The sequence below is a fragment of the Anser anser genome (genome assembly GCF_964211835.1).
Source record: "Anser anser genome assembly, chromosome: 1".
Taxonomy (NCBI): Eukaryota; Metazoa; Chordata; class Aves; order Anseriformes; family Anatidae; genus Anser; species Anser anser.
The window spans coordinates 191,488,234-191,515,860 of NC_139720.1; the positions used below are offsets into that span (position 1 = coordinate 191,488,234).

At 39.8% G+C, this 27,627-nt stretch overlaps 1 protein-coding gene across 10 annotated transcripts in view; it reads left to right on the plus strand.

Moving 5' to 3' along the window:
- Positions 1-27,627, plus strand: part of ATP8A2 (ATPase phospholipid transporting 8A2) — a 323,970-nt gene that overhangs the window by 211,793 nt on the left and 84,550 nt on the right. For all 10 annotated transcript variants that reach the window (XM_083816134.1, XM_083816139.1, XM_083816136.1 and 7 more), the window contains 6 exons: positions 3,964-4,038; positions 6,761-6,883; positions 7,949-8,027; positions 11,689-11,750; positions 12,084-12,140; positions 16,445-16,552. In XM_083816134.1, coding sequence (XP_083672260.1) covers positions 3,964-4,038; positions 6,761-6,883; positions 7,949-8,027; positions 11,689-11,750; positions 12,084-12,140; positions 16,445-16,552 — 504 coding nt within the window. The remainder of the gene's footprint in view (positions 1-3,963; positions 4,039-6,760; positions 6,884-7,948; positions 8,028-11,688; positions 11,751-12,083; positions 12,141-16,444; positions 16,553-27,627) is intronic.

Genomic DNA, 27,627 nt, shown 5'->3' on the forward strand with positions numbered 1-27,627 from the left:
TGGCAGTCAGGTAATAGTTCAAGTGAACAAGTTTCTTTTTTCCAGCCAGAAAAGCAGTTTAATGACTTTGGGCCCGTTTGTTCATAGCAGTGCTGTAGTTGAGAGTTGAGCCCTGCAAACCCCTGGAGCTTGGCAAGCCAGGCAGACTTGGCAAATCCTCCTACCAGCTTACCAAGTCTGAGTCAAGCATGGGTTCTTGCAACTTCAAATATATTTGGTATATTTTGTTAACAGGAATATTGAGGTGGAGTGTTTTTTTTTTTCTTTGCTGACCTTAAAGAATACCATGCTCTCTATACAAACAGCTGCTGCTGAAAATGTGCATGACAGTTTATGGCTTGTGTTAAATGCCAAATAAATGTGTATCTTATGCAGAGTATATAACTTGTTGTTCTTGACATTAAGATATTAAGGAATCGCATGACATTCTTTCTGTCGATTGGCATTTCATAATGTGAATCTCTGGAAAAGATGAGCATCGCTGTTATTTTAGTGCAACGTAATCACAACAGCTATTGCCCTGTGTTGAGAGCATGGTGCAGGCTGACTGGTGGGACCATTTGGAACGTGCTCTTTTCTGATTTCCACCTGTGTGAATCATGCCAAAAGGAAAACTAGTTCAAGTTCAGATTTTGAATCAGTGCAACATTTAAGTTAGCTCTTAGCCACCTAAATTGTAGCAGCTTTGAAATAAGGGCAGTGCATTTCTTTAGACAATTCCCTCAAGATTAGAAGAGACTTCAGAATGCTAAAGACTGTGATGCTTAAATACTTAGCGCAGTCAGGCACATCCATCTCACTGTTCTGTAGTGATGGAACTGATCTCAAGGGGTTTTTAGCAAGGTCTTAAATGAATTCTGCACCACCCAGTTTGGTAGGGTAGCTACTTTGTTGATTAGAAAGAATGGGATTGTTGAGAGGGTGTTTGACGTAATTGTGTATTTACTTCATTACTGCTAATATTTTTGTGGGAAATGTGAGTGAAAGATACTAGCTTTGCCTGATTTGGGTCTTCTTTCCTAGTCATGGGTCAGCTACAGAAAGTCTGACTGCTTTGTTTTACCCTCCTGATGGAAAATCAAGAAAGTCTATTGCTGGTGACTAGTTGTGGGGGGCTCTGGCTTCAGGCAGGTTTCTGAAGTAGCATGAGCCAGTGTCATAAAAGGCCTTGACGTTTGCCACCAAACCTTTGAAGTTTTGTTTTGCGCAGTGGGATCTAGAAAACCAAGCACAGCACAGGCTAAGGCTGCCAGCTAGGCAGACAGGCTTCTGATTTGTGAGCTGTTTGTTTTTTGGGCTTGGTGCACTTAGAGTTGCAATTAAGTGCAAGAAGCCTGGAGATGATAAATGCCTAGGTCATAATTGCTAAATATCTGGGAGTATGCCTCTTTGAAGCTCGGTTTCTTCCCAGGAGAAGCTGCCCTTAAGTTCCTTACTGTAGTGCCCCAAATGAATTGTGGTTTCTTTTCGGGACCTTAATGTCATCACTTTGTGCCCAAGATCTTTCATAGCTTTCATTTAAAGAGCTGAGCTATACAGTTGGTTGAAACTCTCCAGGTCTGAGTGAGACTGGGCAGCATGCTACTTGGGGCTGATAATGGGGTTCGGAGAGTGAGATTTGGAGACTGCGACCACTGCAAGTGCTGATGGTGGAAGTAGAACTGATGGAAAAGAGTTTAGGTGTAGAATATGGTTTCCTTCTGCCCTTTTCTCTGGCCCGAACTGGAGGCATGAACGCTTAACCTTATTTAATTTAAAGTCATGCATGATTGACAACGTGAATGAAAGAGGAACTTGTTTTTTTAGGAAATGGCTACATTTTTTATAGTTTATACAAGGTTGATGCATTTCAACTAACTGGAAATGGAATGGGCCTGCCGGCCCTTAAGGGTCACAAGGGCACTTGCAAACTACAAGCTGCAAGAAGGGCAGCAGGTATAGAAAAGTTGAAACTTCAGAATGAGGTAGGGTGAAGACAATAGGAACTCCCTGCTAGAAAGAACAGCTGAAAATTGAGGGGAGAGGGTAGAATTGTAGGAGTTAAGTCTGGCCTATGGTGGAAGACACATCGATAAGAGCAAATAAGCTGAGATGAGTCATTATTGACTTTCACTGAAGAGTGATAGTGCATTAGAGTGATTAATTTTAAATGAACATGTTGATATAATAAATATTAAGAAATGCTGAAGAGAGTCAGAATAAAGGTTCGACTAACCTGGTGTCTGATCCACTGTGAACAGTGGTAGTTTCCTGACATACTCATCTGTTCTCTAGCTTTCCTTCCATGATTTAAAAAAACAAAACAACAACAAAAAAAACCATCACAGCATCATCTGGCAGGTAGTTCCATCTGTCAACCACGTGTTGTGTGAAAACATTTCAGCTTTTCTTTTTTTGTGTAACCTGCTAGTGTAATTTCTTGCTGCAGGGCCTATTTGAATAGTTATTCATTATCCTTGTCAATCCTGTAAATATTTTAGTCTTCCCCTAGTTTTTCTCTGTCCCATGCTGAAGAGTCCCAGTCTACTTATATACCATATCCATGAAAACAGTTGCAGGTCTTGATGCAGTTGTCTTATCTTGTCTTGCCCTCTTTCAGGTGAGAACAAAGACCAAATGCTGTACAGTTAACTAATTGCTGCCTGAGGTATCTTGCTGGGGCAGGCACTAATATTGTGCAAATTACAAATGATCCAGAAAACAAATGATGCTGGCAGGAGAGTGCTGCTATACATGACTGATAGAATGGTGTTGGGGAAGATCCATCCATGGACTCTCAGGCAGTGGAAAAGGGTATAGCCATGGGCATCATTTGACTCTTAGCAGTACTTACTGTGTCCAATGCTATGTCAAATTAAAAAGTACATGTAAGACAAAATATGTTAAAAGTGGGGAAGAGGGGGCGTTCCCCCACACCGTGTTGAACTAGAATTTTAAATTAAGTGTTTTGGTGCACCATGGAGCCCAAATGTAGAAGTGGACTTTGAAACAGACTGTAGTCGCAAAAATTCACAGTACTCCTTTGGCAGATATTAAGTGCAGTGATTCAGATGCACTGGAAGAAATTAATTCGTTTCCTTATTCTTTCCTAAGCCTCTTTCAGTGCCCACTGACTGAGAAGGAAACTTTGTTCCAACTAGTAAAGCAGTTCTTATTTCAAAAAGCTGCTTAAACAAAATAAAAGATGGAGGATGAAGGAAGTAGGTCCAATGAAATTCTGGAAAGAGAGTTTACTTACTCAGTGCTTCTTACAGCGGTTAAGGATTGCTGCATTACAGCCATCTCAGTTGGAAGGAAAGTCAGTGGCCACTCAGTCCAACCTCTTGTCTGAAGTAGGGTCAATGCCGAATTCAAAGCAGGTTGTTCAAGGCTTGTCCAGTTGGGTTTTGTACACTTGGGAAAGGATGGAGACTCTCCAGTGTATTCAGGCAATGTCTTCCATTGTTTAATTCTTAAATCAATGTTTGTGAAATAATGGTTACATCACTTAGAAAAGAAAATTCTAAAAATAACCAATATAACTGATAAATCAGTATCTGTAATTCTGGGACTGTAAGTAAAACAGGACATAAGCTGAACACAGTGTCTATCAGAACAGTTAGCATGAAAATTCTGGTATTTGGCTGTGATGGAAACTTGGTTAGCTCTGGCTTTATGCATTTTAATTTACCAGCAATAAGACTTAAAATAATTTGGGGCCTTGTTTTTTAGTAATGATTCAAATACATCAAGTTGCTCCAACACGTGAGTATTTTATTTTAAATAAGCAGTACTCTGGCAGTGTTTAACATGTAAAACTTCGGAATAACTGCCTGGCACTGCTGCTGATTATTTTTAGAGCATGACAAGCAGCTGTCTCCAGATGGTGGTCTGTGTTCCACATCTTCCTCGCCTACTGTAAATGGAAACATTTACTGCTGTAATAATCTAAAGCTTTTTGTAACTTGTCTTTCTTTGTTTCAGCTTTGGTTTGCTTTCGTTAATGGATTTTCTGGGCAGATCTTATTTGAGCGATGGTGCATTGGTCTGTATAATGTGGTAAGTGCTACGTGTTTTGACTTGATATTACTCATGACCTGTATGTTAGTGTGTTGTGCCCTTTTTCCTCCTGGGTAACTATCTGAATGTGTGTCAGGAAAGATGAGTTCATCTGTAAAAGCCATAGAAAAAAATAATCTTGGATGGTGTTTTTAATCAGAAAAGTAAATTTTGAAAAATGCCATGAATATTTACGTGCTTGGCATAATATAGCTTCCATAACATTCTGCACCTTTTGGATGGAATTTACTTTTCTCTTTGAAAGCATCTTTGGTCTCTTGTACTGAGATATTTTACTGACTGCTCACGTTCAAAATAGATACCGAGTCTTAATCTTGTTTTTTTTTCCTTATATTTTCATGGTACCTTATTGTCCCAGTGATTACGGTCCATGCAACAACATATTAAATTATTTACTCCTATATAGTTAGCAAATACCGAAGTCGTCTTCTCGGACCCTGTGACGATTAGATTCTCAGGGAAGCATCAGGCAGATGCTTTGGGTTGACTGTGTTGAGTTAGTGCCAGAGCTGGAAGAATCAAAGCTGTGCCACCGGTGTTCTTCACCTGAACCAAGTGCAGGATATGTCAGTCCAGAAGTGCTTTCAGATTTTAGATGGGCTTTGCAAGGTCCCACACCGTACCATGCAGTTTTATCACTATAATTAATACCATTGATTAAAACCTGGAGGATCTCTGGGGCCAAGTTTAACTGCATACCATAGACTTGTGCTGGTCTTTTCACTAGAGTGTTATATTTGTAATGTTACTGATGGCTGTCCCGGTGTCTGGTTTTATAAGCCATTATGACATTTTGTCAGTGTTGAAAAATCCTTTGCATTTCTCTTTGGAGGGAGGAAATTAAATTTTTTTCTTTAATCAGACTCATTCCAAATATATGGAAATATAGAAAAAGCCACCAAATTATCTCTATCACTGAGTAGTATTAATGGAAACACTTCTGTCACATTGCTCTAATCTTAAAAATGATGGCACAAACCCTCACATGTCTTAAGATTTCATACTCTTCCTGGAAGATATTAATTCAAGGATTTTCCACTCCCTCTTCACCCTCATTTCCTGACTGTTACAGTCTGTCATTCATATTTAGTTATTTGCATCTATTATCTTTAAACCTGATTTGATGGATCTACCTACCCTGCATATAAAACTCATGGATGAGACTCCTCTTAGAGAATCAGTGGAGTAGAAATTAACCCTTATTTTATAAGGTTGGTATTTTCTAAAATTAGAACTGGTCCCATAGAATCATAAAGAATCAAGTACTGGTTAGGGTATTAGGGGCTTCCATAACTTGGAGGAGTTAGGTTTTTAAGTGGGGTTTAATTCTTCTATTCCCTTCCATGTTGATTAACCCTCCATTTCATGAGTAGGCTTATGAAAATGCAGATAGTAGGAAATCTTAATAGCACTGTGATTCCAGCATTTGTACTGGTTCATACTGGAGGTTTACCTTAATTTAAAACCAAAAACAAACAACAACAAAAAAAAACTCCTCCAGAAGACGGGCTTAAATAAAATGGGAATTGTCCCAGGAAATGTAAGAAACCTGGGGGAAATATCTTAAAGCAGTGTAAGAACAAGTCATGTTTTGGAATATATTGGGTGAATGGTCTTAGTTTTAGTTCTCCCCCACTATCTCTTCCAAGCCTGTTGCCAGTTTAACCATCTGGTTTATCACTTTCTGAGCAAAGAAGTTGGATCTAGGGATGTAACGATTGATTCTCACTGGTGTCTGGGCCTTCCTGTTGCTTTTTGTCTGCTCTCCAACTGCCAACACGTTGCTGGTAGGGAACACAGCTTCTCAAACATGAAGTGCGTGCTACAAACTGAACACTTCCCAAACTGTTACATATTTGCATATAAGATTAGAAATAATTTTTCAGATATAAACTGTTAATGTGAAAGGCAATGACTGACATTCAACATTCAGATGTTCACACTGGTGGTATTTCCGCTGTCTGCGCTGCAGACTGCAAGAAACAGAGATACCCAAGGTGGCTGTAAGTGAGCTGCCTCAGATCCTGGAAACACTGTAAGAAGAGCGGTGTGGGACTCAGCAGTCTAATTAGCTGTGCTTCTGAAAGGTAGCCCTTCTGCTTCTCCTGGAAAGCTTCCGAGTCTTGGTCATCTAAGCATCTACTTGTAGCACAGACACGCAGTACAGTTAATTTTATCCTATCAGTTCGTGTCTGACTGGAGAATTCCTAAGTACTGCAATAGAGAATGGCCATTGTTTTTCAGTCTATTTTTAATGTGATTTCCATATTTGCTTTGTTTATAAACTTAGCTTTCATTACATATAGCTACAATTGTAGCCATAAATATCTGAACCCATTCCGACAAGGCTTTTTCAAATAAGTATGTCTTTCCTTTGCACTGTGATATGTTTTACCCTCACTATTTAAGCTGGTACGTCAGAAATTACTGATGGCTAATTTCTAGTGTTTAAGTTAATTGGTTAATAGTATGAATTTTCTTTTATGCTTCTTTTCTTTTTAAGTCAGTATCTGAGAGTTATGAATTGCTAAAATTCAAGTTTGGGTTTGTTTGGACATTTGAAAATTATGTCAAATAACACAGCAGTTGATAATGCATCTTCACTGAAATGTCTGGGAATTTTGCTGTTATCTAGATACTGAAATATCAGAAATCTAAAAAACTAATAGCTGCTTTTAATTAGCATTTGCTTGCTTTGCAGATTTTCACAGCATTGCCACCCTTCACTCTGGGAATTTTTGAGCGATCGTGTACTCAAGATAGCATGCTTAGATTTCCACAGCTATACAAAACCACTCAAAATGCAGATGGGTTCAACACAAGGGTAAGGGGGGAGTCTGTTTCTTTAAGAATAACACGAGCATTTTTATTTTCTAGGTCTCTTTCATCACAAAAGAACTTATTACACGCTGTTACTTCTGCTTTATACTAGGGTACTGCCACTGAGATCAAGACTGTTGTTTTCCAAGGGATTATATTTTGATTAAAACAAAAATAATCCTTGTTTTTAAGTGAGCATTTTCAGGTTTGGCTTCAACAGAAACTGGTCCTGGAATATCCATCAACTTTGATTCCAAGTAACATTTGTATCTGAATATGACCTTCTAATTCTCACAACTACTAAAAAGTGGTGATCTTACCATTTTCATAGAAACTGGATAACCTCACCCAGATTTATTTAGTGTAGAGGTAGTTATCAAAATGTTCAATACTATAGAGCTTTTTGTTTATTCTTCTCTATTTTTATAGTTCTTTTGGGAAATAAAAAATTAATTCGTTTACTTTGATTTTTAGGTTTGAAAAACACATTTTACTTCATTTTGCTATTTTGTGTGGTAGAAAATGCTAGCAATTGGAATTTTGCATTTATTCCATAGCACGCACATTTACATATACTTCTGAATCAAGAAAGCTGTAAGATTCCTTTGGTTAGAGAGGAGGGAGGAAGAAATTGTAGAGTAGGTAAAGCTCTAGTTTGTGCAGAACTGCGTTATCTGTAAGCTTAAAAATTGCAGAGCGTATAAAGTATTTGCCCATTAAAGGAAAATAGAACATTTCATGGTACTGAATTAGTCTTTTAAAATCTTTCTTTGAGGTAATTAAAAAAAGGTGGCTCCATCTGTTTGCTGTATTTTGATAAAGATCTTAAATTGCAAGTCTGCTTGCATGTTATATTTTAACTTGTTAGAATAAGACCGTCCAAGTGGACTAGTGTTTTCTTGTGACAGAGCAGAAATTGTAGGAGGAAATGAATCCTACCAAAGTTTAGGTATTTCACTTCAGGAAAAACATCGTCTGACTCTAAACTATACAATGAAGCGTTTGTTGGGAGTTAGAGAGAGGTCAAGAGTTTTGGACTTCACTGACGACTTGGTTTGTTTTCCCTCAGGTTTTCTGGGGTCACTGCATCAATGCCCTGGTCCATTCCATCATTCTCTTCTGGTTTCCAATGAAAGTGCTGGAGCATGGTAACTGCTTCATTATTTCTTACATCGGTAACTGATGTTCAGTCTTACAGAGCCAGCGTGTTTGCAGAGTTGGAGGTCGTGACAAGTTCCAAGAAAATAATGCTGACAGACAGTTCAATAGACTATAGGTGCTGTTCTTGGCCGGTTATCTTGTGGCTTTCAGAGTTGATTCATATTTAACATAATGGTTCATATAATAACTTTAATGCTTGAAAAATTAAACTGCTGCTTTGTGAAAGTCTTAAATTCTGAAAATAGTTCTATACAACATCTGATTTTTTTTTTCAGTAGTGTAGTTTAGTTCTCAACTTTTTACTGTTTAATCTTCTTGCAGTGGTTCTACTGGCAGCTGTATTACAACCATTAGCTTTAGATCTTGTTGGGTCTTTCCCATTCCATAACGCAGAACTGTAAAACATAGAATGAAATGGAGAGATTTCACTTCTGCTGAAGTCAGTGGAAGAAGTGGATTGGCTGGAATGGAGGAAGACTAGATCATGAGTCAGATACTAGGAAAACATTTTTTTTTCTTGTACAAACTACGTTTACTAAGTCTTGTTTTTATGGAAGGTATGCAACTGCATGGTATTTCAGAGACTGGTAAACCTTATATGTTTCTTTCCTAGCTTTACAGTGTAATTATCTGGGCAGGAAAAAACATGGGCAATCTGTTGTTTTACTCTTATTAAGAAATGGGAATAGGTAAGATGAGGAATTTAAGGGAAGGGAGTAGTATTTAAAAATACGAGTTTTTCAAAACAAGCTCTTTGTTGGTAAACACTGATTTCAAGAACCTTAGCTTGAGGATGGTTCCACTGGGGAGGAGGTGGAAGAAAAGGAAAAGGGAGGGAAGATGAATGCTCGCAGGAAAGAGCCACGTTGGTAAAGATAAGGAGGAGGCAGGTTCATATTTCTCATTACCAGGCTGAGTAAAACTTCAGTGTTATGTCTTACGTGACAGTTTCATGCACTGTGAGATAGACACACAAGAAGGAGATCTCCCGTTCTCTGTATGTGGGCTGGGAGCTCCATTTCAGTTTTGGGGAGAGAGGTTGCTTTCGGTTCATTGGTCTTTGTTTTGTTTCAGAGGGGAGGGAGTTGCACTATTTCACTATGTTTATGGGAAATGTTAGTCTTGAATAGCTGCTCTTTCAATCCAAAGTCAGCTATTGTAGGCTGATGTCTGTAGCAGTTAGGCTACAGTTTTTGCTTCAGTCTTCCATAAACGTTTTTTTGACTGTTCAATTCCTAAATAGATTACACAGTTTAAATGACAGAAATGGTAAGACTGGAATACTCACCTGCCCAAATGGTAACTTTCTTTGAGATCATTTCAATAGGTTGCTTAGCTTGCTTTCCAAAGAGGAATGAGTATTTAATTTTCAAGTTTCTTTGTATTTCTAAGTGAAAAAGAGATTTCAGTGCCGCAGACAAAACTGTGCTATTCACACTGGGATGTTTTTTAACCTCTTGAATTCCTTAGAATGTGAAGTGCACATATTCAATGAATGGGCACTTGTATAGCTTTAGAAATGAATGTTCACTGGACATCCTGCTGTTCTCATTAGCAAATATCATTCCTTTCAGAACTGCTTAGCCTCCCAAAGTGGAAGGTCATGGAAAGCCCTGAAAAAAAAAAAAAGAATTACATTATTGTATTAAAACATAACCTTAAAAAGAATGGGACTTGCACCAAAAGTTATTTCATTACTTAAATGTGCATTGTGGTGTTGTACTAGAACAACGTATTGGCAGAGTCATTAGATGACTCTAATTTATTCTAGAGCTTTCCAATACATCATGTATTTAGGCATGCCTCTTTCTCAATAAACTGAGGCTTTTGGCATCAGCAAGATTTACTGGACAAGGAAGGTTCCATTCTTTTATGCTCTTTACCTTTTTCTTTGACACTACGCTGAAAGAGACTGCTAAAGCTTTGTGTATTTGTGAGTGACGTGGTAGGTGTCTGAGGCCACAGAGTACCAGGAGAAAAGTTGGGCTGATAGAGATGCCAGTAGCCACAGACCAAACTATTGCTAGGCAAACTGGCTCAGGCTTTAGATCCTGTTCTGCCGTTACCGATTTGTGTATCTGCTGCTGTTTCTTAGTAGCTGGGGTTCAGCCTGGAGAAGAGAAGGCTCCAGAGAGACCATGTTACACCCTTCCAGTACTTAAAGGGGACCTGCAAGAAAGCAGGAGAGGGACTCTTTGTCAGAGAGTATAGTGACAGGGCAAGGAGTAATGGTTTTAGACTAAAAATGGTAGGTTTAGATGAGATATAAGGAGAAAATTCTTTACTATGAGAGTGGTGAGACCCTGGAACAAGTTGCCCAGAGAAGCTGTGGATGCCCCATCCCTGGAGGTGCTCAAGGCCAGGCTGGATGGGGCTTTGGGCAACCTGGTGTGGTGGGAGGTGTCCCTGCCCATGGCAGGGGGTTGGAACTGGGTGGGCTTTAAGGTCCCTTCCAACCCAAACCATTCTACGATTATATGAAAATAAGAATAAAATCAGGGATATAGAACAAACAACTTCTGGAAAATACTAAGAATCTGTCGGTTCTTCAGAGAAAAGCACATGCAGCAATTGTAGAAGTAAACCCTAACAAGTAGCTTGGGCAGCTGCATTGGCTGAACTTGTTACCAATATGCAGGATGGTCTTTGCCACAGAGGTCAGGCTATCAGGGACTCTTCTCAGCAGACATCAAAATTTGCTGATCCTGGAGACCTACTTTGCAAGAACATTGTTAACAAAGTTAGATGACCCTGGTTTTACAATGTCAGATCCTGTTTTGCAAATAAACCTAGCAAAGTGGTGCCCTCATAGTAGAAGCGCTGTAATAGGCAGTATGTGTTTAGGAACAGGTCCAAGGGGTTTATCTTAAGCCTTTTTCATCCCTGCTGTTTGTGTATTTCTTTAGCAGTTGTCTTAAAACCTGTGAAAATACCAGTACTTATCATGCTTGAGTAATACTTGAAAGTTCCTGTGAGTATGAGTTCATCTGGCATTAGCGTGGCTGTCGAATGTGCTTTCATGGCGTTCCGGTTTCATTCAGCGTGGGCTAAGAAAGACTAAACAGACATTTGAAGCATTGCCAAGGTTGGCACTTCTACATGATAGATTAACGTGTACTTACCCTTCTGCACACTTGACTAAGAGAAAGCTTGTGTGGAGGACTAAATGCTGTTCAGTTACTGAATTAACCTCCAATAAGATATTTTAGATATGTGTACTTTATAGATCAGTCGTTTACATCTTTCTCTTAATGCAGCTTTCTTTCTCCACAGATCAGCAGTCTTAGGCTTTCTTCACAGGCACAGCAAATAATGGAATTTGGTCGAGCTGTCAGTGAGCAGTACAGAACAGATAGCCACAGCAAAAGTGGTGCTGATGTACCTCAGCTCTTGCAGACAGATTACATTTCCCCTTCTGCTAATGGCTTCTGGCAACTGGGATTGTGTATACATGCTCTGTCTGAGCATCATGTCTTGTTTAGCACAGCTGCTGCATTACCAGTAGCTCACGGCTTCTAAAAGTGCTTTTAGACAGTCCAAAAAGCGAGGTTAAGACCAGTTATTGTTTAGTGTCCTGAAAATCTCCTTTATGTGTCTTCCATTCTGTTGATAAAATTATTAAGAAATGTAATTGCTTCTCTTTTTCAGATGCTGTATTCACAAATGGACAGGGAATTGACTATTTATTTGTTGGGAACATAGTTTACACTGTAAGTTTATCTATTCAAGACATTTTTGAATGGTAGAATTTCTTCACAGTTTTTTTTACCATCAAAAAATGATGTAAAGCAGAAGAAACTGTAAAATAAAATGAGGCCTTTGTAGTGAGCACGATTTTCTCCCTTGTTCACTTTTTTTTGCACGTTTACCGACAGTATCTTCTGCTCTGCCCTTCCCTCAGCCCAGTCTGCCAAGTCCCCAAGAGGTGGGTTGGTACTACTAGATGGTAGTTCCTATTTCAGGTGTGAAGGGGAGATTGGGCTGTGAACACCTATGAATTTGAGAGTGCTAATACTGCACCTTTTTTTCTTTTTCCCTTGCAGTATGTTGTAGTCACGGTTTGTCTGAAAGCTGGTTTGGAAACAACTGCATGGACAAGAGTAAGTGCTCTTCAATATCTCTTATTTTATTAGTGTACCTTTCTCCCTGATAAGTATGAATACACAAAAGAAGTACTAGAAATGATTTGAGGCTGCAGTGTTTAAATTGGTTCTTTGATTTAAGAATAAACTAAGTTCCCTAACTACAGGAGAGGAGAGGAGAATGAACACATTCTAATGACATACGATAAAAAAGTCAGTCTGTCAGAAGTGGGAAGAGGAGAAGGCTATAAGTATTTTCCAATGTCTCTAAATATTGAAAATGTAGAATATTTTCTAGAAATTAACATACTACTGTAACTGCTTAAGGAAATAGCTTAAGAACAATATCTCTTTACTCTGTAGCTTCTTTAAAAGTTAATGCAACAGTGAATAAAGGTTGTCTGCTCACGGATAAACAAATAGGCTTTGTAAAGGTCTTTGAAGCTAGTAAATAGCACTAGTGACTTCACACTGACTGAGATTTTTTGTTTGCAAACTTTCAGTAATAAATAAGGCATGTTTGTTAAACTGTTTTTGTTGATTTCTAGATTTGAGTCCTTTACTTGCAATAAGAGAGTGTTCTGTTACTGGTAGGTGTCAGAATCTGCCAGGGCACTGACCTCCAAAGAATATGCAGGGTAGGGAGGGCTCCTGTGTTGATGGCACTTCAACACTTTTCCCCCTTTCCTTCCCCCAGTCCCCTGAAAACACGGATCTTTTTGATTTTGGTCGAGTCCCTTTTTCTCCACACCTATATGTGATACTTTATGGGAATCTAGTTTGCATGACATACTAAGACATACTGCCTCAAGACCAAGGTGTTTTAAGGAGCCCCATATTCTTATTCTGTCTGTTTCCTGGAGGGGCTTGGCTAAATCTCATAACCTCATTTCCCCTATTAGCTGTAAAATGTTTCCTTTCATTCCTCACAGAGGAATTGTTAAGATTAATGAGCTGATGTCTGCTCTGAATGTTATGAAATGCTATCTGCATGGATTATTTAATTATTGGGGAAATGCTAATGTTTTCTGCCTCATTCTGTCATCTGAAAATAAAATCCGTTCTTTTTTGTTGTAGATTAAGTGTAAGTTCTGTGTTGTGTACTAACTTTAAAATGCAAGAGGACTTAGAAATTAATTCCCCATTATTCCCCCCTAATTCCCCATGCTCTAGAAGAGGAAATATTAAAATTTGCAGTGGAGGCCTGTGAGCCTGTTTAGATCCTGTTACATTACAAATTATTTGATGCTTCTTCCTCTCTCCCCTTCCCTGAGTAAATGGTGTCTTTTCAGTCACCTAGGGATAATCATGATCCCCTCTTTCATACCTTTATTTTAAAAGATGCCATAATGTTTAGTAGAGCTCAATGTTCTTTAGCACTGGCATTTGTACAGGAAATTATTGTTCTTCACAGAAAAGTGTTTGTGTTCAGAATCAACCTTTTCTGTATATACTTGTAATTCCTGTCTCATTGCTTGGACTCTCATCATCTTGGAATCTGATGTTGTACAATTATTATTTCAGCTGTGAGTGAATCAACACACAAAGAATCTTTAGGTTACTTGAGGAGTATTAAATGTACAACATTGAGTTAAGCCTCTCCTCCATCATCAACTGGATTGGTTACATGCAATTTGTTTGAGGGAACATGAGGGACACTGCCACTTGGGAGAACATGATGGGCTCAGCTGAAAGCTCCAAATAAATAACACAGGTTCAAAGTAGTTGGGAGTCTGGTATATCCAGTAGGTAGTGTGGAAAGAAAGGCTTTGGTAAAAGTACTAACATGCATAACAAAATCTGCACTGTAGAGCTGTGTGGAGTAGCTTTATGTTACGTGTTGCCTATCTGCAATACTGCTGTAGGCTTTTGCCAAATTACAGCCTTCTTCAATACTTTACCATGCTACTGAAGCTGCTTCAGATAAAATGGGATGCACAGGATAGATGTACAGTGTATCTAGTTTATATGTACGAGCACTTGATTTCTTTTTCTGACTGCCATTTAACACATCTGACAAACTAGGTTCTGCTTTGCACTCTAGTTCTTCAGAAACATGGCAGATCAGTGGAGAACCAACAGTGCAAAGCTCGGTGGGTGGGGTTAGTATTTAAGAAACGATTTCAAACAGGACAAGGAGGGCTCTTGCTGAAAGCAGAAGGCCTTTTAAAGGTAGAGAACTAATTCCAGCAAGTTACAAGCCTGAGATGAAGGAAGGGAGATACATGGCAAGAGATGGTTGGGATTACCATGAGAAGATGATAAAAAATGAAAGAGCAAACACTTTGCTAATTTGGAAAGGACAAAATAAGGAACTGCAAAGCTCAAGAACTGTCCTACCAACAGACCGGAGAGAAGCGAGACTAAAAATGAAGATGTCATTTCACTAGCAGAAATACAATACTGCAAAGTGGGAGTATGTCTTAGAGTGGTTTCCCTGCTTGTTTTCTTTACTGTTTTTAATTGTAAAGCTCGTAGGAGTCACCAGTTTGGAAGCATCAGTCCAAGCTATCCTGGGCCTTCTGCCCTCTAGTTTGAAAGGAAGGCTGTGGTGTAGGGAAAGGTCCTTTTGGGAGAGCAGTGCTGGTGCTCTTTTTGGGCTACTGCATGGGGCTGGATTTTCTGGAAGGTGAATTGTTGCAGCAGCCTCGCAGTGCTGTTCTATGAGGAGCTGAGCACCACAGTTGCTCACTGTGGAGGCCTTTATTCTGGCCAGTGATTCACACTGATGTGAAATGTCCTTGTTTTCAGAAGAGCAAACACATCAAGTAGGTGAAATCCCCCTCGCTTCCTTCAAATTTAAAAAATATCAGTAATAAAAAAATCTCCTAGTCTTAGTTTTATTCACCTCAAAACTGGATCAGAATAACTTTTCCTTAAGCAGTTGCCGGTCAGATCTCCTTGGTGAAAAAGAGCAAATAGAAAAGTTGGAAAAGTAATCTTCCTGCCCATAGTGTCTCTCCAGGAAGGGGCCTATCCTATGCCCTGCTCATTAGTCCAGCAGCTTTCAGGGTTGAACAACATTTCGGCTTTCCGAGAGCGCCTAGAAGAGCGTTCTTTCCATCACCTCTTAAGTTCTGCCGTATGAATGCTCCTACTGTAAGCCAGCCTCCAGTCGCTTCCAGCTATCTGCCAGTCTGCACTGGTGCTGCAGGCTCCCTGCTTGTTTGTTTGAACTCCTTGTGCTCAAGAAGGACTCACCTTTCTGAGGATGCTCAGTGCTTCCAGGGAAGGAGCAATTTCTTCTCCTTCCTCTAGAAATTTGTGTTTGTCTCACAAACGCAATATTAGACACTTTGATTGTCAGGCTTACTGTTTAAAAAAAAAAAAAGGCAAATGAAGTCATCAAATAGAAAGCATAAAGCTGAGAACTAAACAAACATACTGTGTGTCCGCCACAGCCACCAGTGCATGAATTCACTGCCGTGTTCCTAAATCCGTGTGTGTTTAGTAATTAAGATTTATGCAGGTACTTCTCTGAGTTAGAGCCAAAGTCATCAGCCGCGGGAGTTGTTGGTATCCAAAAAGAGCTGGAGCCAGTAGTGAGCTCAGTTGCTTGCTACAACCAAAATTACTGATTCCATCCAGTGCAATGTAAAAGTAAAACAGCTTAAATCATCTTGAACGGCAAAATAGTTTGGGTATGTAGAAGAAATGACTTTCCTTAATGCAACTGAAATGAAACATATACTGGACGTGTTCTTGGTCACTTTGATACCGCTTTTATTTACTCTTAGTCTGTAGATTAAAGAGCCAGTAAAGGTGTAAACTGCACTGCATATCTGTAAATCAGCTAAAGCACTTTTAAAGCAGAAAAGCAAAGGTAATCAGTAGATGTTGATCGTTTAAGTGATGGTGTATCACGCAACACTGAATCTTCTTCAGTGAGAGGTATGCGAGTGGTGCACGTGACTTGTGTGCATCCAGGGGATCTGACATGAGGGATTTGTCAGGATGAACTTTAACCTGTGCCTTTTGAAAAATTCTACCTTGATGTATGTGTTGAACCTGGCATGTGTACAGTGGGAACCAGGAGCTAGATGAGAGAAGTCAGAGCTCTAAGGAAAATCTGGTGAGTTTTTGGAGCTCGGAGTAAGACAGATTGGCTGAGAAGGCTATCTGCCTGCCCTGTCGTGAGGCAGAGATTAAAGAGGAGAGCTGTTTTATGCTGTTTAAACAACCTGTGCTACTGGCCTGAAACCAAGCGCAGTAGACAGGCCTGCGTGAGGCTGACAGAGACCTGAACAGAAAAGTGTCTGTGGGTGAGGTGGGTGGGGGCAGCGCGCTGTGCTGACTCTCCTTCTCTCCCTGCTCCTTGACAGTTCAGTCACCTGGCGGTCTGGGGAAGCATGCTGCTCTGGCTGGTCTTCTTTGGCATCTACTCGGCCATCTGGCCCACGTTCCCCATGGCACCCGACATGCTCGGGCAGGTCAGTACGAAGGCTCGGCGGCGCAGGGATGCTCAGCACTGGGCCTGCTGTCGGACACGTGTAGGAGGCTTCTAAAGAATTGTATTATACTAAGTACATTATTTTAACATATTTTTTTTTTTTAATCCCTGCATTCATTTAACTTCATCTCCTCATTAGAAGAGCTCGTTTTTTCCCTGAAGGTGACATCAGATATGATCGTGTGCACTGTACGTACTATACAAACATGCAAGTCTCAGTTCACTTGAATAACAGTGGCTCGTTCCTTAATGTTTTCTTAGTTAGGCTTCATCTTTTACAAAATTCCAGGTTCAAACTTAGTTTATTTGATCTGCTTTTTTTTTTTTTTTTTTTTCAAATTATGGATTCTGTCTTCCACATATTTTCATACTTGTTCCTTTTTTCCTGCATGTGTTTAAAATGAACCAGAATTGACTTGAGGGTAGCATGAGATGGTCAGAAGGGAAGCTGATCCGTTACTGGTCTGTGTAACACCAGTGGAATGTTTCATTTGGTCCTTCACTGTCAGCTGAGTTCCAGGTGATGAAATTTTCCTTTTGGTGTCAATATTTCAACCTGTGATGAGTGCACTGAGTCACATGCCTGTCAAAAATATGCCTATGCATATTGAAAATAGGGGGCTTCCAGTAAAAATGAGGGACTTAATAAATATACGGTAAAAAAAAAATTATTCTGTAGAAGTGGAACTGCTTTCAAAATGACCAGAAAAGAGTGTTTAAAAAAAAAAAAAGTTTAGAGTTGTGTTTAAAGCAAGGATGCCATTTATGATAGATAAAGAAGAAAAAGTTTTAGCAGAGAATTGAAGTATATTTAACTTATGTCACCCTTGTGTACCAGAACAAAATTATATATATATAAAAAAAAAAATCCAACTGTAAAGAAATCAATTAGAGATTTTTGAGGTTCCTCTCACGTTTGTACACTTGATAAGAGCAGTCTGGCATCATTTTTTTCCTGCTCTGACCTAACACATAGTGTTTAATATGCTGCTCAAGCACTGGGGATAACAGAGGCCATTACAGGTTTTCAGACAGCTCTTTGCAGCAAGGAGTGACAGCTGACAGGCTGGGATCAGCAGGTAAGTGGCTAACAGACAAAAACTCACTCCTTTGATAGTATTTCATGGTGTCCTCTGTGAGTCTCAAGGCACATACAGTATCAGCAGCTGTAGTTCATATTTCCTTATATCAGAAAGAAATTCTACTGAGTATCATGCAGAGCCATGAACTGCTTGTCCTCCACAGCAGACTTGTAGTGCTGCCATTAATGTGTCAACCTTCTCCTACACAAATGATAAGGTGAACTATTCCTTTTTATGAGAAGGGTCAGACTATCAGCTTTTAGCTTTATCACTTTTTTCTCTCAAAATTAGCTCCCATTTTTTTAATTGTGTTGGTCATCTTTTGCTCCAACGTAAATTGCAGGCCCTTGAACAAAAGCTTCATGTTAATGAAGTTTTAGTTTTGCTTGAATACCTTCTAAAAATATTTTTTCACTTTAAACTTTGTTTAAATTGTTTTTCTGATGCTATGACTTGAGAAGTGGTACTAATATCTTGCTGAGGTTAAAAAAAGTTTTGGATAATGTTTTAGATGACATATTTTGGTGGATTACTGGATTTTTCTTGATTTTGTAAAATCAGTAAAAGCTTCTAAGGTTAAGGAAATTTGCTTACCACTTGCAGTAACTTATACAAAGGCTCTAGAATAATTGGGTGCTGTCATAATACCAGTTTATGGTGAAATGAGCTGAGATTGTGTTAGGCTGTAGTCAGTAAAACGCATCTCTTTACTTTTTCCCACACTCGAGCTATTCTTTGGCTCCTGTTGTCTATCTTTCTGTATTTACAAGTAGTCAAGATATGTTAAAAGCTAAATGGGAGAGTCGAAAAGCTTACTTTTTGTTTTTAAACATCTTGTTAGTGTGTTTATTTTTTTAAATAAACTGAATTCCAGAAACTGCTAGATACTCATACTAGAAAAATGCAATAGGACTTGAAGGGAGCCGGTTTTAACTGTAGTACTTTTTTAGCATCTCTGCCAGCCAGGACTTTGTGCCATGAGTAAAAGGCATAGAATGTGCAAAACATTTTACTCTGCCCATTCATCAAATGTCAGCATGGAGTCTTGCAGACATTTAAGTATGTGAAAAGACGCTTTGTTTCTGCTGGGATTTATTAAACCATTTTCACTAAGTATTTCTTTCTCTTGTCCATTATATCTTGAGCATTCTCACAGGGAAAATAATACCATTTTTTTCCCTCCTGGAGGGCAAAGGGAAGCAACTTAGTTATTCTCTGCTGTCAGAGTCAACATATTTCTTCTTTTTCTGCTACAGTACTTCATAACAGAATGCAAGTAACATAATAAGACAAAGAAGTGATAAAAAATTCAGAAGTCTTTGATAGAACTTGTTCAGTAGCAAGATATCTGGTACTCTGGTTGTTTTGGGGGGTACCTTTTCAGATGTACAACTAATAGTTTCCTTTTATAGTATCAGAAGGAGTGATGCAAGACCAAAGAAAGCCCTATCATTGGTTTATTGGCTTTCCTGAATCTTTGGTTTGGTTTGGTAGTTTTTGGGGGGGTTGGAGAGTTATCTTTTTATCTGCAGAAAACAGTGACACTGAGAACAACCAGTACCTAGTTTTGTCTTGCCTTTGGAACCAGGATACTTCCATGAGAGTGGACTGTTTCTGACCGCTTCCAGATGACGTTTTGCACAATAGTTAAATCCTTTCCCACCTTTTAGTAGGTGTGACTTACTGCCACAGGTTGTTGGGAACAAACGGATACCTCATCTTTTAAATAAGTGCTGTCCACTTTGATGCTCATTAGTGAAGAGGTGGGTGCCTTTTTAATTGTCCTTGTTCTGAACTATGGGGCTTGCAGCTCATAAGCCAGTGACATTTTATTAACCAGCCCATCGGCTGTAGTCCTTCCCTCATGCAACCTTGGGTATTTTGTTTCCTTGATTGGGATATAGGGATTTGGTGCCCCAAAGGGAACAGTGAGCAATGATATTTGTGCTCATTTCTTCCATATGTCATACAGGTGTGTGTATGAAATGCTGCTCATATTTTTTGGATGTTTCTTCATAGGACTTGAAGCATACTTTGGGTTTTCGAGAATAATATTACACTGTATGGGATCAAAGTTTGTGTGCACATAGGCCCCCCCATGCACATACATAGATACCGGGATATGAAAGCATGTGTATGTACACATATATAGGAAGATGTGATATGTGTATGAAAGCTTTTATTCTTGATCCAGACATTATCTAAGATGAAGAACAACCTCCTTCCCCTCCCCAAGCTCAAATACTATTTAATGTTTTAAAGGAGGATCCTTCCTTTCACCTCTCTGAGGCATCAGGTATTGGCTCTGGTTGGAGAAAAGACCACTACTGAGCTGTGAGTTCTGCCATTTATTTCCATAGTGTTTTGTCTTTGCTTTGTTAGTTGTTAACGTTAATGACATGTCTTCAGGAAAACTAGTATTACTCTTTCAACCTTAAGGGGCAGGGGAAGGGGGGAGGAGTGGGGTTTTAATCCGTTTTTGAGAGGGTCGTAGATTGTGGCTAATCCACAGTGGAAATTGCTAATTTCTAGATTTTTATATTCTTGTGTTGTGTTATATGTATGTGGTCATAGCTCAGAACTGGGATTTAAGAATCATTTTGAATTTGGAACGCATCATCTTGCTCTTGGAGTAACATTCGTAAGGCCTTTCCTCATCTGAGCCTTCTAGTCCCATCACAGCTGGAGGTATTGCAGATGGAGCTGCTGCACTTTCCCTTTACTTCTTTACAACGTCTGTCGAGAATAAATTGTTGTGCCAACAGCTCCACTTCTGCGTAGTGGAAGCAGCTGAGCATAGGAGTCACTCTAATCCTTTTTTAACTCTAATGGAATCCTTTATTGGGAGACTTTTTAAACCACAGCTGAGTTGTCAGATTCTTGCTAGGTTATTTGACTATTTACTTAGAGTTTAAGAAAGATGTGCAGCATCTTTGACAGGGTGTTTTTTAAAAGATCCCAGTAGTGGAGAAGTCCAGTTGATCCCATGTAATATGTCAGTAGCAGTGCTTATTCAAGTTAGTGGCTCATCAAGAAAACAACTATCCCTCTCTTAGGAAACCTTCCTGTTCTTTTCTATGGCTGTGTCATTAGCATAACAGATACACCATACACCGTAGCTATTGCAGTAGATATTTGGTTTGGAGAGGGGAAGGTGACCTAGAGGGTCTAATTTACTTTGCAAGGCTGTTTTTTTAGCTGGCCTTCAGTCTGAAATTCTCTTAAATCTTGCTGATTCAGTTCTTGACAAAGCCTGTGAGAAACCTGCATGGGAAGACTTAAAAATAACACAAAACAAACAAAACAAAATAAAACGAAGACAAGATGATAATCATTATTGCAGCAGAATAAACAGGTTTTATGTTACTGCTGTTTCAAATCTATACTGAAATAGTGACAGCTTAGTGTAAATTTTCATGCTTTCCAGAATATTTCTGCCTTTTTCTCTGCACTAGACGTTTTTTTTCCAGAGGTCTCAGTTGTTGTTCTCTTTGGCTTCTCATATTTCCGCGGTGTTTGGCGCTCATTAGAAAATTGGCTGCTTTGATTGTGGTTTGTCTGCAATCAGTTGCACATTACATTGTGGTGTCAGTGTTTTGGTCTGTGGAAATTCTTCATTCAGCTGTTAGTCAAAAAGCAGACTTTGCCTGCAAGTCGAGGTTCTTAATGCCTGCTGATCGTGTTTGTTTTTATTATTATGCACAGTGGTCTCCATGGCACTTGATGTGGTTTTGGAACTTTCTCTGCATTTTTGGACTATGCTCCGAGTAGACAAATTAGACTAATGAAGCATGCATATATTTTTAAGCATCTGTTGAAGGAGTAGATTGGTTGTTTTTATGATCCACATGTGGATTTCAGAAATGAATGTCATTTTTAGGTCCCTAGTGTTGTTCCTTATCGTACACCAAAAAGAGATGAAAAAATTGACAGGGATAAAATGGATGTTTTTAATAACGTCTGAATGTGAAATTAGGAGACTAAACATGCTTGCTTTCTGGAGGCTAACCCCCCAAAAACATGTCACTATGTGTTTGTCAACTCTGAGGCAAATCTATCCTAAGTATTTATTAAAGATATTCTAGACTTGTTTCTCCTTTGAAATTAATTCATAAAAGCACCATAGCAGGACTGTATGTACAGCCGTGCCCAGTGCTGTGTTGGCATTTCCTTATAGTGCCATGTAAAAATAGGGTTAAGCCACGGACATAAAAACTCGTTCTGGTTCTGGAATTGACGGAATTGGCAGTGCACAGGAGGGCAGTCGGCTGGCCTGGAAGTTTCTTTTGGTTCTTCTTCTTGGCTCACCTTCCGTTTGGCATTTACTCCTGCCCTAGCCTGTGGCTAGTGGGCTTGTGTGTTAAATGGAAGAGCAATACAGAAGTGGCTGTAGGTAAGTTGCTCCCCACAGGTTGTACAAACAGCATGCATACGTTGTCAGCTGTTTTTCTTTCAGTATTGTAATGAAAGCTGGACACTAGCCATGCTGTCTGGCCAACGTCTGTTCTGAGATCGGGTAGCTTTAACAAGTTGAAACACTACTCAGTAGCTTAAGTTGAAATACAGTGCAACACAAGACATTTACACGAAGGCATAACTGGCAGATTATCTAGATTTTTTTTGTTGTTGTTTTGGAGTGGAGTATGGCAGCGTCCAGGAACACAGGAACAAGCTTCTTCACTTGGGATAGAATTATAGTCCCATGGTAATTGACTGTGCTTCAGAAATTGCATCTTGATTCAGTTTGCAGTACAGGATTGCTTAATGTCCTTCAAAATTTCCCCTAAATCACTTTTTCTTGGATTTAAAAGTAACAAAGTCTTGTTGCATGCTCGTGGGAAGATGTTTGGAAGACATCCTACTCAGTATTTTCTTAATTAGAAACAGCTGGCTTTTAAATTTAGAAAAGCAGCTACTGTATTACCAGAGGCAGTGAACACTAATATTCATGTCTCAAAAAAAAAAAAAAAAAGACTATATTTTTGAGCCATGTTGACAAGCAAGGAAAGGCTAAACACATGACTTGCCATAGTGGATCAGAGCATTCCAGAAGTAGTCTGCATTCTGCATCAGAATGGAAGAAAACCAAACAGCTCTACAGTGTGGGTTTGACATGTATGACAACAGTTTGTGTGCATCCCTGTGAAAGAAAATACTTTTTCTTTTCATAGAATTAGGGATTCTTAGAATATTCTAGGTTGGAAGGGACCCACAAGGATCATTGAGTCCAACTCCTGGCTCCACAAAGAACCACCCAAAAAACAAACCATGTGTCTGAGAGCACTGTCCAAACACTTGAACTCTGGCAGGCTCAAGGCTGTGACCCTGGGGAGCCCGTCCCAGTGCCCGACCACCCTCTGGGTGCAGAACCTTTCCCTAACCCCCAGCCTGACCCTCCCCTGTCCCAGCTCCATGCCGTTCCCTCGGGTCCTGTCGCTGTCCCCAGAGAGCAGAGCTCAGCGCCTGCCCCTCCGCTCCCCTCGTGAGGGAGCTGCAGGCCGCCATGAGGCCTCCCCTCAGCCTGCTCTGCTCTGGGCTGAACAACCAAGTGACCACAGCTGCTCCTCATACATCTTCCTCTCCAGACCCTTCACAATCTTTGTAGCCTTCCTTTGGGTGCTCTCTAATAATTTTATGTCCTTCTTATATTGTGGTACCCAAAACTGCACACAGTGCTTGAGATGAGGCCACGCAGCCCAGAGCAGAGCGGGACAGCCCCTTCCCTTGACCAGCAGGCAGTGCTGTGCCTGGTGCACCTCAGGCTGGCCCTTCAGGTTGCCAGGGCACACTGCTGGCTCATATTCAACTTGCCATTGACCAGAACCCTCAGATCCCTTTCTCTAAGGCTGCTCTCCAGCCTCTCATCCCCCCATTCTGTATAAATATCCAGGGTTGCCCCTTCCCAGGTGCAGAATCTGGCACTTTTTCTTGTTAAACTTCATGCTGTTGGTGATTGCCCAGCTCTTTAATTTGTCAAGATCTCTCTGCAAAGCCTCTCTACCCTCAATGGAGTCAGCAGCTCCTCCCAAATTAGTATCATCTTCAAACTTACTCAAAACACCTTCTAGTCCTACATCCAAGTCATTTATGAAAACATTAAAAACTGGTCCTAAAATGGAGCCACGGGGAACCTCACTAGTATACTGGACGCCAGCATGATATAACCATATTTACTTATAACCCTTTCAGTCCAACCCATCAGCCGATTGTTCATCCATCACATTATGTACTTGTCTAGCTGTATGCTGGATGTTTTGTCCAGAAGAGTACTGTGAGAGACAGTATGGAAAGCTTTGCTGTATTCCAAAAAAATTACATCTGCTGGATTCCCTTAGTCAACTAAATGGGTAACTTTGTCATAAAATGAAATTTAGTGAGGCTGGTCTTCCCCTTGTGAACCCATCCTGGCTATTCCCAAAGATTGCATTGTCTTTCAAGTATTTTTTCAGTAACTCTTAGATTAATCTTTAATCCTAGAATAGTCTTTTAATCTTTAATTACATTATTTTAAATTATTATAACTGGAGAGTAGCCAACCAGGTTTTTTGTGTCTTGAGAAGTGCTCAGCCTCTGTGACATCTTTTGCCAATCAGTTTTTTAGGCTAACAGTGGGCTACTTAGGGGATGTAGGGTGAGTTGGAGGGCAACGCTATAGAAAGACGTTTGGGTCTGCTCTTGCACAGATTCATTATTCAGCACTCCTGTCCGTGGCTGGTATCTGTAGGGAAGCAGCCATGCTTCCGGGCATGGTGAAGGCATTGTGCAGGCACTGAGCAATAACCTCTTCCTACATTGAGTTTGTTACCTTAATGGCCTAGTATTGATGATGGTGGGTGGGAGGGAGAATATGAAAGTAATAAAAGAGCAATATGCTGCTGTTCTTGTAATCTCAGAGAGAAAGAAGAAAAGGTCATAGAGCAGTTGTGTATGTAAGATGATTTCTTAACGGGCATTTAAAGCTCCCATCAACAAAGTTGTAAGTCCTTTAGAAAATAATATGAATAACAGATGGGATCTATTCCAGAGGGCAGTAGGTGACTGAGTTGGAACTAGTGGTTTTATAGCTTGCTCTGGTCACACTTAAGTCATTTTGTTTTCTGATGGACGCAGGAGAGCCCAGATAGCAGATATTTGGAGTTTTATTGGGATGTTTCCTGTCCTTGGGGACAGGAGGGTCATGTTATGTTTTTATTTGAGTTTACTTCATTGGAATTAGGTTTTTTTTGTTTGTTGGGGGGGACTTTGTTTTGCTATATTTGTGTCCACACCACTGTTTCTTCCCTGTGCTGCTTGGGTTGCATTTTAGGAAGAGACAAATCTAACTATTTTCTATGGGAAAAATATTTCCAGATCAATTTGAAACATACCTTTATTCCCTTTCCTCCCTACAGTATATGTTTCATGAGATCATTTTTTCCCAGTTGTGTTATGTCAGAATTTGATCCAAAAAGCCCTGAGGAGTGGAAATGATCTCGCTTATATTGTGCTGAGACTGACGTGGGTGCACAGGCTTTGGGAGCGGGGAGGCTGGAAGGAGTACAGCCTTCCCAAATATCCTGCATATGACCATGGGTCATCTGGGGCAGTCTAGCCCCTACTGATTTCCTGTTCATGCGGCAGCCTGCAGCAATGCTGGCATCTTGTGCTACTTCTCCATTGGTGGATATGGTAAAGATAAAAATTGTTTCTAACCTGAAAGCTGTAAATTTTGGAAGTGCCTTTGGATGTCTGTAGAAGTAGTCAAAATGCAGCTATTTGTCTTGTAGAGCATAATTTCTTGTATTTGTGTATATCAATTGAGCTGGTATTTCTATGATAGTAATCTTATCAGAAGGTTCAGGCAGGAGTCTGTAGAAAATAATATTATAAAAGTGGTGCTAAGCAGACACTCTCATGCACTTCCAGGGGGCTGTTTTATGTAGACTAATATGTGATTCAATGGGATTGAGAGGAAACAAGGACAGAGGAGTGTTGTCTGTAACATAATGCCTGAAGTGTGAGGGACCCACTCGTGATCAGATGTGCTATCCATGTTCTCTGTAGCATAAAACCCAGAAATGGCAGTCCTCAGTAGCTTGATGTTTGGAAGAGAGTTATTTCCACCAGTCTCTTGCCAAGAATCTTGCAGGGAGCACAGCCTTAGACTTATCACCCTTTTCCAGTATACATACTTAGGAGTGACATAAGCAATTTTACGTTTATTGTAGACTGCAGCAAGCCAATGAATGCAGAGAAAGCTGGAGCAAGGGTTCAGGAACAGTAGTGTTGTTACACACATGCACATAGACATGCATGCACACAAAAGACAAGCGTAAGCGTCCTTGCTCTATAGCATGCATTGCAGTTTAGACGATGCTGGGGGAGGAGGGGATAGGATTCGGTACAGTGGCTGCACCATAGAATACATGTTAAAATTGACCCAAAATGGCTTTATTTGTTTTCAGTAAATTGGGAAACCCAAATTCATAGTGTCAAATAGAATTTGTTTCTGTGAAGATACATCTTGCCACTATGATGTCCCTGTTCAACAAGTGTAAGGTGCCAATTCATTTCAAAGAAATGTACCCATAACAATATTATATGTAAACTTCCTTCCTTCATCTCATTCTCTAAAGTGATGGACTCAGTTATGCTGAAATCTTCTATTCAGAGCATTAGAAGTTTTCAGAAGGTTCCTAGGAAAAAAGAGGATCAACACCTACCAGCCACCAGCTCCACCTGTGTTAGTGTGGTACACCCAGCTCTGAGCCAGAGAGATGCTAAGGGAGTAGGATTCCTATCCAGAGAGAGAGCAAGGGATATGAGAGATCAAATGAAGAAATGGTGGCTTTCAAAGTTTCAATTCTGTATTGATTTCATTGCTTGCCATTGTACAGGTGGTGTGTAAAATGTGTGAGTTACTGGAAGAGAAGAACATAATAAGGTTAGCAGAGTGTAATTTTAGAATCTACAAAAAGCGACACTCACTTCTGCAAAAACTTCTTTTGAGCAATATTTTTGTAAGCATCTGTTTTGGTAGACATAAAGGGTTTTATTTTGGTGTTTCTTTCATTAGTCGTATGGTTTCTGTATCTTTATAAATGGTTGCTTGCTGTGTTTTATTCAATATTCAGGGTATGTACGTACAGTAGAAGAGCTGATGTTTGGCATTTCATTTTCACATGTGGAAGAAATATTCTTGTTATGGAGTTCTGAGAGTATTTGAGAGAGATGTACCAAGAAGGGGTATTTTCAGGCTTTTCCCGTGTCCATAATTTCAGAGAAGCACGAAAGGTAACCACTTCAAGCTTTACTTTAACAAAAGTTGCATTCAGGGAAGGCCTTACCAAATTCAAGTGAAGTCTCTCCACTGTAATGACATAAAAGTGAGAGGCAATCATGGTGAATTTCTTTGACAGTGTTATACAATTGATTTTCACTGTGCTTTCATACAACTGCATGCCAATATACAAAGAAAAATCAAAAATGGAGGAGGGAGTAGTGCGCATATGGAGTAACAAGTTACACATCTGGTGGGGGTGGCAGGAGACGACAACAAATCAGGCTCTGTCAAGTCATTTTCCTTAGGTGCTTATAAAAAGTGCTGTTTTCATTTGGGGCTAGGCAAAATCTTATTGAAGCTGATCGGTCTAACCGCTACTGTTCATTGAGACTATATGTGAAGAGCAAACAAGTGCTTAAACTACTGACATCTCCACGCAAACCAAAAGATGTATGAAAGGCAACCATAAAATCTAAAATGATTTCTAAAGATCCAGTGACCACATCTGTGGATAAGTGTGTTTGATTTCAACTGCATGTGTAAGGGAGAAAGTATTACTGGGGGGCGTGGAAATTTAATGAAGTTGGAAACAGCAGAGAGAACTTTTAAGTGAAACTACTGGGTGCATGTAGAGTTGAGACTGTGAAGAATAGGTGCGTTCTGGTCTTTTGATGTTAGTAGTCAGAAAAACATGCTGAAGTTGTGTTCAAA